General features: G+C 49.3%; 1 protein-coding gene across 5 annotated transcripts in view; it reads left to right on the top strand.

The window, feature by feature from the left end:
• LOC100476833 (carcinoembryonic antigen-related cell adhesion molecule 6) overlaps nucleotides 1-14,487 on the top strand; it is a 23,112-nt gene extending 8,625 nt beyond the window's left edge. For 2 of the 5 annotated variants that reach the window (XM_034672383.1, XM_034672384.1), the window contains exons 2-8: nucleotides 5,529-5,888; nucleotides 6,975-7,253; nucleotides 7,650-7,904; nucleotides 11,900-12,020; nucleotides 13,350-13,381; nucleotides 13,821-13,862; nucleotides 14,129-14,487. In XM_034672383.1, the coding sequence (XP_034528274.1) occupies nucleotides 5,529-5,888; nucleotides 6,975-7,253; nucleotides 7,650-7,904; nucleotides 11,900-12,020; nucleotides 13,350-13,381; nucleotides 13,821-13,862; nucleotides 14,129-14,289 (1,250 nt within the window). In that variant the 3' untranslated portion in view covers nucleotides 14,290-14,487. Of the gene's footprint in view, nucleotides 1-6; nucleotides 384-5,528; nucleotides 5,889-6,974; nucleotides 7,254-7,649; nucleotides 7,905-11,899; nucleotides 12,021-12,979; nucleotides 13,033-13,349; nucleotides 13,382-13,820; nucleotides 13,863-14,128 lie in introns of those variants that run through there. The other 3 variants (XM_034672386.1, XM_034672387.1, XM_034672385.1) reach the window with 3 other exon arrangements.
• The last annotated feature ends 1,318 nt before the right edge of the window (nucleotides 14,488-15,805 follow it).

Below are 15,805 nucleotides of genomic sequence, written 5' to 3'. Positions count from 1 at the left end.
CAGGTATAAGCCACAGAGAAGGATGAACGGGACATCTTTCCCTTGGCTATTCTTTAGTAGTAGGTCAGCGGGCAGCAAATTCCATGTTCTTCCTTCATCAGAAAATTTCCTTAGTTCCCCTTTCCTCCTGAGGATCATTCCGCCGGATACAGGATTTGTAGTGGACTTGAAAACCTGCCACTTCCTTCTGCCTCCGTGCTGTCGGATACAAACCTACCATCACTAAATCAGTGTTCCTTCATATGCCATGGGTTGTTTCTCTGGCTGTTCTCAAAGATTTTTTTTTCTCTCGTCTTTAGTTTCCAGAACTTTGCGATGTGTCTCAGTGTGACTGCTTATCGCGCTCGGGGTTCACTCAGCTTCTTGGACCATTATTTCTTCAGGTACTTTTTTCAGTCCATACTTTTTTTCTATTTCTGGTATCCAGTGGCACCAATGTTGGAGTCTTCCTTTTTAAAAAGGTTTATTTATTTATTTGAGAGGAGAGGGAGAAAGATAGAGCACTCACGAGCAGGGGGAGGGGCGGAGGGAAAGGGAGGGAGACTGCCTGCTGAGCACCAAGAGACCACACTCAAGGAGGATGGGCAGACTACAGAAACTGGAGAAGGCTAGAAGATTGATCCACACCTAGAACCTCCAGAAAGGAATGTGGCCCCGCCAATATCTTTATTTTAGCCCAGTAAAACTCACATCGGACTTCTGACCTCCAGAACTGTAAGATGGTAAATGTCTGTTGCTTCTAAGCCGCTGTCTTTGCGGTAATTGGTTACAGCAGTAATAGGAAGTGAATACAGACTTCGTATTAGATTATATTGTTGTACTAATATCAAACTGGGGGGGCTTGATCATCATACTGTGGATATATTGGAAAAAATCCAGGTTCTGATGAGGTACAGGCTGAAGTAGTTAGGGTGAAGTATTATGATACCTGTTACATCCAAATGATACATCAAAAATCATATATATATATATATAATGAAAAAGATTAGTGTGCATGCACATGCATATATTTACCTCTATACAGATGAAATACAAATGTGACATTGGTAAATAAGCATTAAAGGTAAATGGGAGTTCCCTCTCATAGTCTTGTAAATTTTCTCTAACTTTGATATTTTTTAATTGGAGGCATGGAGCGTTACATCTTAGAAATACACACAAAAGTGTTTAAAAACAATATTATATGATTTGTAATATTTAATCCAGTGATGCAGTGACTGGAGGAATAGAAGGGAGATAGATACAACAAGGTTCGTCATGAGTTGACGCTTTGGAGCTGGGATGGGTACATGAGGGATCACAATACCGTTCTCTCTAGTATAACGAACTAGAAGCCATGTGTATATGTTTGTATGCAAACTCTCTTTGTATATCTTTGAAAATTTTCCATATGAAAAGATTTTAAGGAAAGAGAAAAAAATTCCCCAAACAAGTTATTTCAGAGTGCCACAGAATTTTCAAGACAGATCATGTCAAAATTATACAAATTCATCCACAGAATAGAGAGGGAATATCCCCCCAACTCATTCTGAGGTTAGTATAACCTTAATATTGAAATAAGAATAACAACAGAAGTACAAAAAGAGGAAAATAACAGGCAAATCATACTCATTAACAGACAAGAAATGTGCTAAAGAAGGTATTCTTAAACCAAATCCAACAGTATATAGAATCAGACAGTACGCCGTGACTAAGTTCTGATTGTCCCAGCAAAGCAAAGGTGATTCAACGATAGAAATTTATAAATGGGGGGCACCTGGGTGGCTCAGTCGGTTAAGGAGCCGGCTCTTGCTTTCGGCTCAGGTCATGATCTCAGGGTCCTGGGATTGATCCCCATGTTGGGCCCGAGCTCACAGGGGATTCTGCCTGAGGATTTCTCTCCCTCTCCCACTGCCCCACCCCTCTCTCAAATAAATAAATAAATCTTTAACAAAAAGAAATTTATAAATGGAAGAGGGCAGTCACTTCTAGGGTGCCAGCAATGTTCTGTTTCCTGATCTAGCTCCTAGATACATGGGTGTGTTCAATTTTTAAAAATTCAGTAAGCAAAACACTTCATTCTGCAGCAGTCCCCCTATACCCTCAATTAGTTTCGTGATATGGACTCTTTGAAAAGACATGTCGTCTTGTAGAACACCCACATTCTTCCTTTGTTTCCTATGGTGTCATTTCACTTGCTTCTCTAAACCCTGTGTTTCCTACAGATTGGAAACCGAATCTCAAAGCTTAAATCGATTCAGGGTATATTTTTTGTGCCAAGAATGCTTCCTGGAGCATGAAAGACTATGGATTCTGTGAAACAAACTGAGGGCTTCAGAGGGGAGGGGGGTGGGGGAATGGTATAGCCTGGTGATGAGTAGTAAGGAGGGCATGTATTGCATGGAGCACTGGGTATTATACGCAACTAATGAATCATGGAACTTTACATCAAAAACCAGGGACGTACTATATGGTGACTAACATAATGTAATAAAAATATTATTATAAAAAGTAATAAAAAATTAAAAAAAGAATGCTTCCTGGGTTGTATATTTGTCATATCAAGAGGAATACCCTAATTGGTTGTCTACACTTCATGCCAGTGTAACTATTTTAGTGACATAAAAATTGATCAGTGGGCAATTGTTTTAGGTTTTTATTTAAATTCCAGTTCCTTGGGACACCTGGGTGGCTCAGTGGGTTGGCAGTCTCATTATTGGTTTCAGCTGGGTCGTGGGATTGAGCAAGGGGCTCCATGCTTAAGGGGCAATCTGCTGAAGACCCTCTCCCTCTACTCCTCCCCCTGCTCTCTCTCTTTCCCTCTCACTCAAAAAAATAAATCTTTAAAATTCAAAAAATAAAACAAAACAAGGGTGCCAGAGAGACTCAATCAGTTAAGGATCTGCCTTGGCTCAGGTCGTGATCCCAGGGTCCTGGGATCCAGCCTCCCATCGGGCTCCCTCCTCAGCAAGGAGTCTGCTTCTCCCTCTGCCTCTCCCCCTGCTTCTGCACCCTCTCCCCCTCCTTTTCTCTCAAATAAATGAGTAAAATCTTTTTTAAAAATCATAAAATAAAATAAATTCTGGATAGTTGACATACATTGGGTACAATATACTGATTCGACACTTCCATAATCACCTGGTGCTCATCGCAACCAGTGCCCTCCTTAATCCCCCTCTCTTATTTCACTCATTCCCCCACCCACCCCTCTCTCTAGGGCTCTAGCAGCATCCTGATCTGTCAAGGGTCCCTGTGTACCCCCCATTGCTACCTGGCACCACTCATGGGGGAGGCAGGGTGACCACAGGAAAGTCCCCCAGGCAGAGGACACAGGCTGCCCGGGACACTCAGGAGCACATGGACAGTCTCTGGGCCACAGTTCAGCCAACAGACACGGAGATGGAGGGTCTCCTCAAAACCTTCCTGGGAGCCCCAGGCACCTGACCTCCCACCACCTCCTATCTTCCCAGGACACGCAGGAAACCCCTTCCCACCTGAGAACTAGCTCCTGAGACACCTGGTCCTGGGTCTCTGTCCCTGGAACCAGAGGCTGGGCTGGGGACACCAGGGATGGACTGTGGGTCCCTCACCAGTCATCACCTGGCCTACCCCTTTCTTACCCCCAGAGTCATCTCTGGGACCTTGCTGACAGAAGTCAATCCAACCTCCCCAGAGCCTGTGAGAACAGTGGGGAGACTGGTACCCAGCTGGGCTTCTCTGTTACAAATGGAAATAATCCCCTGGATTTGGAACCCTGGGGCTCTGTGTCTGGTGCCCACAGACTCAAGGCCAGGACACCGCAGAGGCCAACTGGGAGTAGGGAGAAGGGCCATCCTCTAAAGGAACCGAGTTCCCCCCAGTCTGGCTATTCAGAGTGTGCTCCCCGGGCCGGGATGACCAGCATCACCTGGGAGCTTGTTAGAGGCCCAACTCTGGGGTCCACACCACACCTGCTGAGTCAGAATCTGCATTTATACAGGATCCGTAGACCCTCCATGGGCACAGGAGAGGGAGAGGAGGCCCCACCCCCACATCATGGGGTCTCCGCCTGGCCGGGCATCTGCTGAAGCAGCATTTCTAGGTGTCACCTGGGCGTTCACAGTCTTGATAAAGTTCCACAGGTGACTCCAGTGCACAGAGGGGTGACATCTCTGTGACGAGAGTTCTGCTCTGAAGGGAAAGCCACACAGGGAGGAGAGAGGGCTGTGGGNAGGCTCCTGCTCTGAAGGGAAAGCGACACGGGGAGGAGAGAGGGCTGTGGGGGCACTGACCCTGCCCTGTGCCCCCTAGCTGTGGGGGTCACAGGACCCAACACCACAGGCTTGTGCTTGTCCAAACAAGGGTGTGTTAGCTCTCACATATGGTGGGAAATCACAGCTGAAGAGGGAGAGGCCTCAGCAGTTCCCAGGGAATCGCAATGTAGACAGAAATGAAAGGGGAAGAAGGGGACAAGGGATTCAAGAGCAACAGGTGGCGAAGAGGGGGAGGGAACCTGGCAGAGACCCCGCCCCCGACCCATGTGACCCAGTCCAGGACTCCTGCCTCCAGAGGCCACTCAGCACACAGGGAGGAAGGACAGCAGCACTGACAGGACAGGACAGCAGTGCTCCTGAGCATTTCTGGAGCAGAAGCTCTTCTCACAGAGGGAGGGAGAGCGGGCAGTAGGCACCATGGAGCCCCCTCGGCCCCTCCTCGAGAAGGACATGTCCCCTGGGAGGAGCTCCTGCTGGCAGGTGAGAGGGAGATCCCTGGGAGTGGGCTGGAGGATGGGAGAGAGAGGCAGGCAGGGGCGGGGGGTGGGAATGACAGGGCTCTGAGAGGGGACAGGGGACCAGGGCAGGACTGGAGAGCTGGCTCAGCAACAGGAAAATCTCATGATCTGGAAGTGGTGAGCCAAAGGCTGTTTCCTAAGTTACTCATCAGTGAGGACTGAATTTGGGAAACATGATAACAACTAAGGACCTTAATCACTGCCCCTTCCCACCAACCTTAGATCCTGACAGATAAACGCCAAACGCAGAGGATACTGGGGACACATTCATTCAGCCCCGGGTGTCTGCAGCCTGCCTCAGCACTGGGGTACAGCACAGATCAGATGGGTCCCTGCCTTCCCCGAGCTCACATCTATGGGGAGGAAGAAAGACACACAGAGACGTCTAGAATGTGAGGTCAGGTACTGACAAGCACCAGGAAGGGAACAGAGCAGGGAAAGGTCAGAACGTGAAGACAGAGGGTCTTTAGAGGAGGCGGTCAGGGCGGGTCTCTCTCCAGGACCCCCTGAGTGTGAGCACGTATCTGAGGACAGGGAGGGAGTGAGCGACAAACATGTGAGGAAAAGTGTGCGAAACAAGGAAAATTAAGTTCAGAGGCGCTAAAGTAGTGTGGTCATGCTGCTGACCTTGACCAGCAGGACACACACACACACACACACACACACACACACACACACGCCCCGAATGGGGGATAACACCGATCTGTCTCCAGGGCTCCAGCTTTCCCTCCCAACAGATAGTTCCAGGCACTGATCTGTCTCCCCCCTTCCCTCCTAGTCTCACTCTTAACCTTCTGGAACCCGCCCACCACTGCCCAACTCACTGTGGAATCAGTGCCGCCCAATGCTGCCGAAGGGAAGGACGTTCTTCTGCGAGTCCACAGTCTGCCTGGGGATCTTCTAGGCTATAACTGGTTCAGAGGGGAAACTGTAATGTCCAGTCATCAAATTGTATCATATGTAGTAGACACACAAGTAGCTACCCCAGGGCCTGCACACAGCGGCAGAGAGACAATATACCCCAATGGATCCCTGCTGCTCCAGAGAGTCACCCTGAACGACACAGGAAACTACACCCTACAAATCGTGAGGAAAAATGCTCAAGTGGAACAAGGAACAGGACAAATCCGCGTATTCCGTGAGTAATTCCTCTCTCACCTCTGGTGTTGGGTGGGGTGAATTCTACGTCACACACACGGGACTCACAGGCCTGGACGGGGCCTCCATCCCCCTCAGCGTTAAGTCCCGAGTGCGGGTTCGATCATTTCATGTGTCTCCACACACAGTGGATACAAACTTCCTAAGATTAGAATTCCGTTCTCGGGATCCAGTCTCTGGGATCATCTGAGAAAGACCCTGCAGGACCCAGTCAGGACCAGGCCTGAGGGGCCCTGGGATCCTCCCCAGAGCTCAACCCAGAAAGCCCNGGTGGCAATCCTCATCCCCCTGGGCTGCACTTGAGATCGGATTATTTCCTGATGTGTTGCTGTTGTTCCCACTGGGTGTCAGGGAAAGGACTTGCCTTCTCCTCCCGACTCGGCACCTGAATCCAGCCCAGGGTCCACGTGTAACAAACTCAGTTGCTTTTGTTTGGGAGAGAAGGAGTGAGCGGTGTGGGTGTCTCTCCAGCTGTGGGCAGGGAGCCTGTGTGGCCAGAGCTTTCAGGATGCTGCACCCAGGACACCTGTCTGAAGAGATGATGGGTCTTTCATCCATCACCACCCCTGCTTCCTGCTCATCCCCTCCCTCTCTGCTTGGTCATTGGACTCAGCTCTGCCATGGATGGGGCCCCTGCCTCCTGGCACTCGTTATCAAACAGCCCCTGCAGGGCTTGGGCCCTGAGTACTGAACTGACCTCCGGGCTTGTTCCTGGTGTCCCTGGTGTCATATCTGCTCAGACCCCTTCACCAGGCTGGGCTGTCAGGTCAGTGAAGAGCCAGGACAGGTCTGGGGCTGTCTGTGACTCTGTCCTATGTCTTCCACGACCTAATGCTGCTCTGTAATTGACATTGGAGAATCCTGTGCCATCAGACATACAGAGCAGGGGCTTTACTTTCTCTGAGGCTCATACCCTCATGCGATTGTCTTGAGATACACAGACCTGCCTTATGCTTTGAAGGACTCAGGTTGGCTGAGAGCTCAGAGATGACAACTCGGATTCAAGATGCTTGTGAGGGAATCACAGGTACCACCCAGGGCAATATTCTTTCTGTTGTCTACACAGCGGAGTTAATCAAACCCATCATCACACGGAACAACTCTGACCCTGTGGAGAATGCGGATTCTGTAGTATTAACGTGTGAACCTCAGACTCAGAGCACAAGCTACCTGTGGTCAGTAAACAGTAAGAGCCTCCCGGCCAGCGCCAGGCTGAAACTGTCCCTGGACAACAGGACTCTCACTATACACCGTGTTACAAGAAATGACACAGGGCCCTATGAATGTGAGACTTGGAACCCAGTGATTGCTGGTTGTAGTGACCCATTCACCCTGAATGTTCTCTGTGAGTAACTTCCCTTCCTACCTGGCCCGCGCTGCCAGCCCAAATCCACACTGCCAGAGGCCAGACTACATCCATCCTTCTGGGGTCTGAGTCCATGACTCTCAGCTGGACCCCCAGGCTGGCCATGGCTTCTTGTCCCAGGCAAACATGGGCAGACCCAGCCTAAGCCAAGATGAGGAGGGGACCTGCTGCTCCTCCCTGAGAGGGTCACCAGCCTGTGGGGGAAACATGGGTGACTGTCTGAGACCCAGGCTCAGTGAACACAGGCGGATTCTGGTTGAGACTCTCAGACAAGCTTGGGACCCAGTTCAGAGGGATGCTGTCTCCCTAATACAGACCAGGAGCTTCCCCTTCCCTCGGATTTCATCACCTGTGGTTTTATTCTGTTTGCTCCAGATGGCCCGGACGCCCCCACCATTTCCCCCTCAGACTCTCACTACCGTCCAGGGGCCAGCCTCAGGCTCTCCTGCCACGCAGCCTCTAACCCACCCGCACGGTACTCTTGGCTTATCAATGGGAGGCCCCAGCCGTCCACACAGGAGCTCTTTATCCCCAACCTCGCTGCGAATGATAGTGGAGCCTATACCTGCATCGCCTCTAACTCTGGCACTCGCCTCAAGAAGACCACAGTCCAGACTATCACAGTCTCTGGTAAGTGGACCCCTGGAGCATCTGCACTGATGCCATGGTGAAGGTCTGTCTGGCTTTCAGAAAAGAGCTTAGAAGAAGTTATTACCCACAAGTAAATCCCTAATCTGTCCCTGAACTCCCCCATTACATGTCAGCAGACCTTTCCTCCCCTTTCTCTCTGATTTTTCATGGCAGACCTTGGGTTCAGCCTGGAATGTGGGGAGGGGTTTTCTCAGCTCCAGCAAGTCCCATGCGTCAAAGGGGGCTTTGAAATGGGGAAGAAGAAGGATCCTCTGGGCCAAGTTCATTTCTGTTGTTCTTGAATTGCAGAAGACCTTTATATACGCAAATATTAATCTCTTACCAGATACTGTTTGCAAATGTTTCCTTCTAATCCGTGGGTTGCTCCCATATTTTCTTTGTTAGTGAACTTTAGTTGACACACAATGTGACACAGTTTCAGGTGTACAACGTAGGGATTAGACAACTCTGTATGTTATGCTCCATTCAACACCATGGCGCTCCCATCTGTCCCCATGCAGCCCCATTACAATACCATTGACTGTATTTCCTATGCTGTACATTTCATCTCTATACGCTGTTCATTCCATAACCAGTGCTACCATTCTGCAGATGGTTCTTTTTTATTTCCATTTTGATGCAATTCGATTCATCTATTTTTTCTTTTATTGTCTTTGCATTGGGTGTGACATTTAAGAAATCATTGGAAATGCCGGTTTCAATAAGTTTTTCCTTTATATTTTCTTCTTAGACTTTTACAGTTTTGACTCATATATTTAGATGTTCGATCTATTTTTTTTAAGATTTTATTTATTTATTCGACAGAGATAGAGACAGCCAGCGAGAGAGGGAACACAAGCAGGGGGAGTGGGAGAGGAAGAAGCAGGCTCATAGTGGAGGAGCCTGATGTGGGGCTCAATCCCATAACGCCGGGATCATGCCCTGAGCCGAAGGCAGACGCTTAACTGTGCCACCCAGGCGCCCCTAGATGCTCGATCTATTTTATGTTAATTTTTGTACATACAGTAAGGTTGTGTCCAACTTCATTCATTTGCATGGATATCCAGTGTTTCCACCACCATTTTTTTTTCGTCGTTGATTGGTCATGACAAACTTCTTGAAAATTGTTGGACTCCGTATGCCAGGGTTTGTTTCTGGAGTGCTTATTCTATTCCGTTGGTCTCTGTGTCCCTTTATTCCAGATCCCTATTAGTCTCAGTCCTGTAGCTTTGTTGTCAGGAAGTAGGAGTGCTCCAACTTTGTTCTTTCTCAAAATAATTTTCATTATTTGAGGCCCCTGAGATTCTATCTGAATTTTTGGGAATTCCTATTTCTACAAAAATATTTCCTTAAGTATTAGTTAGGGAGAAACCTGGCTGGCTCAGCTGGTGGAGCATGTGATGCCTGATTGGGGTTGTAGGATTGAGCCCCACATTGGGTGTAGAGATTACTTAAAATCTTAAAAAAAGGAATTTGATAGGAATTACATTGACTCTGTGAATCTCTTTGGGTAACACTGTCATCTTAACAATGTTAAGTCTCACCATCCATGGACATGGGATGCCTTTCCATTTATTTGTGCCCTCTGTACTTTCTTTCAGCAATGTTTTATGATTTCCATATACAGTCTATGGACTCACTAAGTTAATTCCTAAGTATTTCATTGTTTCCTAAGTTTATTTTTTCTTTTTAATGTTACCATAAATCGAATTGTTTTCCTAATTTCTTTCTTGGGTACTTCACTGTTAGTGTTAGCAGCACTGTGATTTTGTATGTTGATTTTGTAGCCTGTAATTTGTTGAAGTTGTTTATTAATTCAATAGTTTTCTTTCTGGATTCTTTAGAGTTTTGTACATATAATTTCATGTCATCTGCAGAGACATAATTTTACTTATTCTTTTCCAATTTGATTGCATTCTGTGTTTTGTCCTCCTAATTATTTTGGACTGGCCTTCTGTACCGTGTTGAATATGGGTGGTGAAAGTGGCATGTTTATCTTCCACCTGATCTTAGAAGAAATGCTTTCAGTGTTTCACCGTGAAGTATGATCCTAGCTCTGGGCATTTCTTGTAAGGTCTTTATTATGTTGCAGTAGTTTCCTTCTATTTGTAAGGCTGCCAGTATTCCGTATACAGTAAGCACTCTACAGAAGTTTTTCACCATGAGAGTCAATCCACAGATCTGGAAGTAAAAGTCTTCTTCAGACTGAGAAATCCTACAGATGGAAAACTCTATGATTCCTAAATTTATGAAGAATGGGTAGGCTGCTCTCCTTCCCTAGTAAATTGTAACAGTGTAAATGCCTTCCCTACTTTACGTGAAGCTGCCTTGAATACCGACATAGAGAGGCTGCGAATCTTCCTTCCCCAACATACATGGAAAGGTATATAAGGAACGAGGCCTGATCTTTTAGAGTCAAAAAAGTTCAAGAAAATCACACAGAAGTCCATGGGAAAGAATTCCTCCTGATAATGAGGCTGCTGGCCACGTGGGCTAAGAGCTTCCTGCTGCTGATACTACAGAGATGTCCAGGCAGACCAGACACATGAGAGAGGGTCAAAGGGGAGGTACAGCCCTCTCCTTATAGATCATCACCTGAACAAAGACACTCAGCCTTCTACAGACAGCAAGGCCATCCTCTCAGGCCCCTTTACAGAGCTCGCTGGGACCCTCGGAGTGGCTGGCATCTCAGAGGAAGTTGTGGCTCCAGTCCCCAGGCCCATTCCCTTTCCATCACCTCCTGTGTTTCTCCACAGAGCCAGTGGCTCAGCCCTTTGTCCAGGCCAAGAATGCCATAGCCACAGAACATAAGGACTCTGTGGTCCTTACCTGCTCCACAAATAATCCTGGGGTCTCCATCTACTGGTTCTTCAATAGCCAGAGTCTAAAGCTCATGGAAAGAATGGTTCTCTCTCAGGACAACAGCACCCTCACCATAGACCTTGTCAGGAGGGAGGATGAAGGGAATTACCAGTGTGAGGTCTCCAACCTGGTCAGTTGCAGCAAAAATGACCCGATCAGGCTGGACGTGAGCTGTGAGTGACCCTTGACCTCTGCCCCATCCTCCCTGTATATTTTCCTGGTGGGGGTGTGAAATGGATGCTAGCCTGGAGGAGGTGGGAGCCTCCTTCAGAGCCTCTAGGTCACTGTGGATGATATTCTCCAGAATTAGATGAATCTTGTTAGTGTCTTGGTTCTGATATGTACCAGCTGTTGGACCACGGGCAAGATGCTCAAACTCCTAAACCTCAGTTTCCTCATCTCTAAAACTGAAAAGAACAGCTGGATCTCAGGGCAGTTGTGAGGGTTGTTAATATGAATTCATGAGATGATCTTGAGACAGTGTTATACACAGATTCAGTCTCAATGAAATTTAGCAGCTATTGTTCTTTTGTTAGTAGCATTTTTGTTACTAGCTGTAATGTCTCAGGGAATTGGGATTAAGTGTTGTCTGACCACGTGCCAGCTCTCTGATCTTCGGTCATTACTGAAGTCCTTTACACACTTGGATGCTCATTTTGCACTGTGGGGATGACACCCGGCCCCCTTATGGGCAGGGAAGCAGCAGATGAGCTAAACGTAAAGTGTTTCTCACATGCCTGGTGCACAGCCAAACTCAAAGGCAGACAGCTAATGTTATTCTCTTTAATCAGTGTTGAGGGGACAGTTAAGGGCCTCCCTTTAAGACGGTCAACGATGATGGAACAGAAGACAAGGGGAAAAGGCATTGTGTGAGAGGAAAATGAACATGATGCCGGTGCTGCCCCTGGCGGTGAGGGCACAACGTGAGGATTAAATCAAGTCCACAGTTTCACTGTGAGGAACAGAAATGGTGCAGGTGCTGAGGAGATGGGACACTGTGGTGACAACACACATGCCAGGCAGACCTCAATGGCCTTTCTTCCTCACTAACCAGGCCCTTCCCCCATGGTCCCTCCTGGCTTCCCCGGATTTGGCTTGGGATTCATTCCCTTACCTTTTTCTTCTTATTTCAGATGGAAGAAAGACCACAGGTCTCCCTGTGGGGTCCATCATTGGCTTTGCAGTCGGGGTCCTGGTCGGACTGGCACTGACAGTGGCCCTGGGGTGTCTCCTGCTCCGCACAAGGACTGAAAGGTATGATGGAATTTCCCACACACTGATCCTGTCCCGCAGCTGACCTCCGGCCAGGAGGGGACCCCATCCTGAATTGGGATTCTGGTCTGGCTCTTCCAGGCCTCCCAACTGCCCCCTGAATTTTCCTTCTCATTCCCTCTGGCTCTTTCCTCACCAGCTGCTGACTGGGTTGCTTCCTTCACAGCTTCCTTTGTTATAAATTAGGGACAATTAGAAAACAGCCCCACAGTGTTGTCCTGGTTCACTTGGCAAACCTACAGCAGCACTGACAGGACTAAGAACTCAGTAAACAACATCTCCTGTGGTTTCTTTTAGGCCACATGCCCTGTGAGGGGGACTTGCAGCCTCAGGATCTGAGGGGGATCCTGGTCAAGGTCTCGCAATGGAGAGTGGCAGAGCTTGACAGGGCAGTTGGGGTCATCCCTCAAATGGCAGATGCAGGAACCACAGTCTCTAATGTGTGAGACCAGAGAACCCGGGTTTGGCCTGGTAGAGGTCCTGGGATATCATTTATGCCTCTTGTCCAGGCAGATGGAGAAGAGGACAGGCCACTGTCACATTTCAGCATCTCCTGGCCTGAGTGGGGGAAGGTTTGGCCATAGCAGGGGCAACATATTCAGGAATCCAACATACCCAGGGCTCCCCAAGTGTCCTCTGCATGCAGCTATAGCCTTAAACCTTCCACTCAGACAACCCCTCATGTTTGATTCTTTCCTGGTTCATTCATCCATTTTTACGACACTTTCTCCTAGACGCCCATCAGCCTGAGGGTCTTCCCTTCTGGGCTCCCAAGGCCTTTCCTTATTCCCTCTCTTTGGCCCATCCTCTGCTAAATAGTGCTGGTAGAGAGAGGTCATCTCTAACCCCTTTCTGAAATGAGGATCCTGCTTGTCCCCCGTTCTAATACCAAAGCTGTGACCTCTCCCTGCATCCTCACACATAAGCCTCATCATTCCTAGGGCCAGTGGCCATAGTGATCTCCGAGAGCTCTGGGGCCTGGCAACCACCCCCCGTGAGTATCCTTCAGCCTGGGTGGACTGGGAGCCCCATAGCTCTGCCCCACATTGTCCACTCCTGGCAGTCAACCCCCTGGGGCCTCTGACCCTTTCTCTAGGGCTTTAACACTGGGGATCTCAACTGGCTATATTCCCGGTCCCTGGAATTTGGCTCATAGGTCAATACCTGACTCTCACTAGACCCTAAAATGTTCCCCCCATGGGAGGTACTCCTTCTTTCCTGGTTCTCTGAGATCTGTGAGCCTGTACCCTCCTGGGAGGGTGGGCCCAAGCTTCCTCACAGCCCCGGTGCTAACACCTGTCTCTTTCCCAGGCCATGGTCCAGCCAGCAGTTCCATTTTCCCGGTAAGCCCGCCTCCTCCACCTCTCTATCCATGGGGGTCCAGGCTCTGCAGGCTCAAGACAGGGCAACTGACCAATTCAGCAACACAGAGCAGACCCTGCTTCCCCCAGAGGAGCCAGGACAAGGCAAGCCCTGTTCTGGCGAGGACTGGACCCTCTTCCGGAGCACAACCACCCCCCACCATGTCCTGAGTTGTCCCCGCTCCCCTGAGCTGGCCAAAGGAGAACCCTGGAGTCCACCAGGGGCAGGGTGGGCACTGGGAGCATCAACTAGGGGTCCTGGGCTAACAGGAATGGGGCAGGGAGTGCAGTGGGCTGTGGTGGGCTACTGGCGTATGGGTCAATGGGCTTGGAGAAAGCAGTTCAAGAGGCAGAACTGGTCACTCCTGTAGAGAAATGACCCTCCCTCTCCGTCTACCAACACCCATTCTCTCCTGCTTAGGACTCCCTGGCCAGCCCTACCACAGCCGTTCCTATCTACCAGGTGAGTGTGGGCAATGACTGCTCTGGTCCTCGAAGCCCATGGGAGATGGAGATCTCCCCCAGCCTGCCCCTGGCTGTGCTTTCATGTTCAGGAAACAGCAGAGCAAAGGGGGAACAGGAGGTAGTTTGAGGAAGCAGTGGCCTGGGACAGAAATCTGGGACACAGCCAGACTCCAGAGAGCAGCTCAGGTGGGCCTAGAACCTGAAAGTCACCCAGATATGTTCCAAGAAGTTACAGGGGCTCAGAGTCCTCTTCTTCTTTTACAGGAATTACAACACCCCAACACGAACATTTATGGCCAGATCAACCACAAAGCAGAAATGGCTTCTTAGTTTCCCCTGGGAACTGCTCCTTCCAGGGGCCCTCCTGTACCCCAGACTCTAGGTGGAGTCAGGAGCTGCAGCCTGAGCCAGAGGACAGCCTCTAAGCCCTGAGAATATTTAGAGACATGGAGCCAGGGTCAGGTCCCTCCTGATTTCTGGAGACCCCCACAGTCTGCCCTGAACCCAAGACAAAGATCCCCATCTCCCAGGAAGTAGGGGTTCCCAGGTAAAATGTCCTGACCCTTGACCCCCTGGGAATGATCTGAGAGGACCTGAATAAAGAGAACTCATCCCCTCCTTGACCCTTTTTTTGTGAATTGTCATTTCTCTTAGCAGAAATTCACCCAGGGTCACCTGGCTGGCTCAGTCAATAGAGCATGCAAATGTTTTGTGGGGTTTTTTAAAAGGATTTTACTTATTTACCTAGAGAGAGAGAGAGAACAGAAGTGGGGAATGGGCAGAGGGAGAGGGGAAAACCAACTCCCCAATGAGCAGGGTATAGGACACGGGAATCTATCTGAGGACCCAGGGAACACGACCTGAGCAGCAGATAGACGCTTAAATGACTGAGCCACCTGGCACCCCAAGCATGCAACTCTTGATCTGGAGGTCATGACTTTGAGCTCCAGGTGTGGTGTAGAGTTTACACTAAAAAAATTAAAAATAAAAGTGTAAAAAAATGAAAAAGGGAAAAAATTCACCTGAAAATCTGGGTCCTTATTCTCCTGGGTCACAGAGGGACGTGTGACCTCCAAGTTAACCAAGGCCCCATCTATAATCCCCCAGGATAGAGGAAGTGATGAGGGGTGTGGACATGTTGGAAGCATGCTAACTAGAACACCAGAGCTGTGGCCAAACCATGAGAGCACTCAGCAGTCCTCACACCGCTCAGGGACCAAAGCAATAGACACTCTCAGTGTTTATAAATATAAAAGGAGCACAGAACATGGGGTCTGTGATGACCACCCGAAGATGAGCTAGGAGGAGCATCCATGGGGCAGGCGCACATCCCGGTGTGGGACCCTTTCATGCCCTTTTGGTGTCCTGAGTCCTTGGCCCTCCTCCCCCAGCCCTGGGGTCCCTGACTGGTGGCCTTCACCAGTAAACTTGCCTGTCCCCAAATCCAGAATCCAACACACACCTGTCCAAAGGTTTCTCCACTGTGTCCAAGGCCAGCTTTCAGGATGTCCTACCTCTGGGGTTTCTTAGAGAGAGGCTGTCAGAGTCAACCCAGTGGGGAAGACCCAGAATTCATGCCCTGAGCTTGCCCCTCCCAGGCATTCCCCTTGACCTCTAGCCTGGTACTTCCCACCAGTGTCCACTTTTCTCCCTGAGCTGGATCTTACTGAAACACACCTCCTCCCCACAAATAAGTGTCCAGGTCAGAGGCAGGGGACTTCCCTCTCCTAACTGTCACCCAGGTTCTCATGGCCATGGGACAAGTTGTCTCTTCCACCTGGTCCACAGGCCTCCTCCCACCAGTGCCTCACCTGCAGCCCCTCCACACACCTGGGCCAGCAGGTCTTGGTCCTTCCCCAAGGCCTCAGGTTGGGTGCTCTTCCCATGTGGTTTCACTTGCATCACGGTGCCCACATTCATACAAACAAAAGTGGTCTGAAC

The sequence above is a fragment of the Ailuropoda melanoleuca genome, chromosome 12 (genome assembly GCF_002007445.2).
Source record: "Ailuropoda melanoleuca isolate Jingjing chromosome 12, ASM200744v2, whole genome shotgun sequence".
In the NCBI taxonomy this organism is placed as follows: Eukaryota; Metazoa; Chordata; class Mammalia; order Carnivora; family Ursidae; genus Ailuropoda; species Ailuropoda melanoleuca.
The sequence above is the reverse complement of the archived record's forward strand: the minus strand, read 5'-3'. Positions and strand labels throughout refer to the sequence as shown.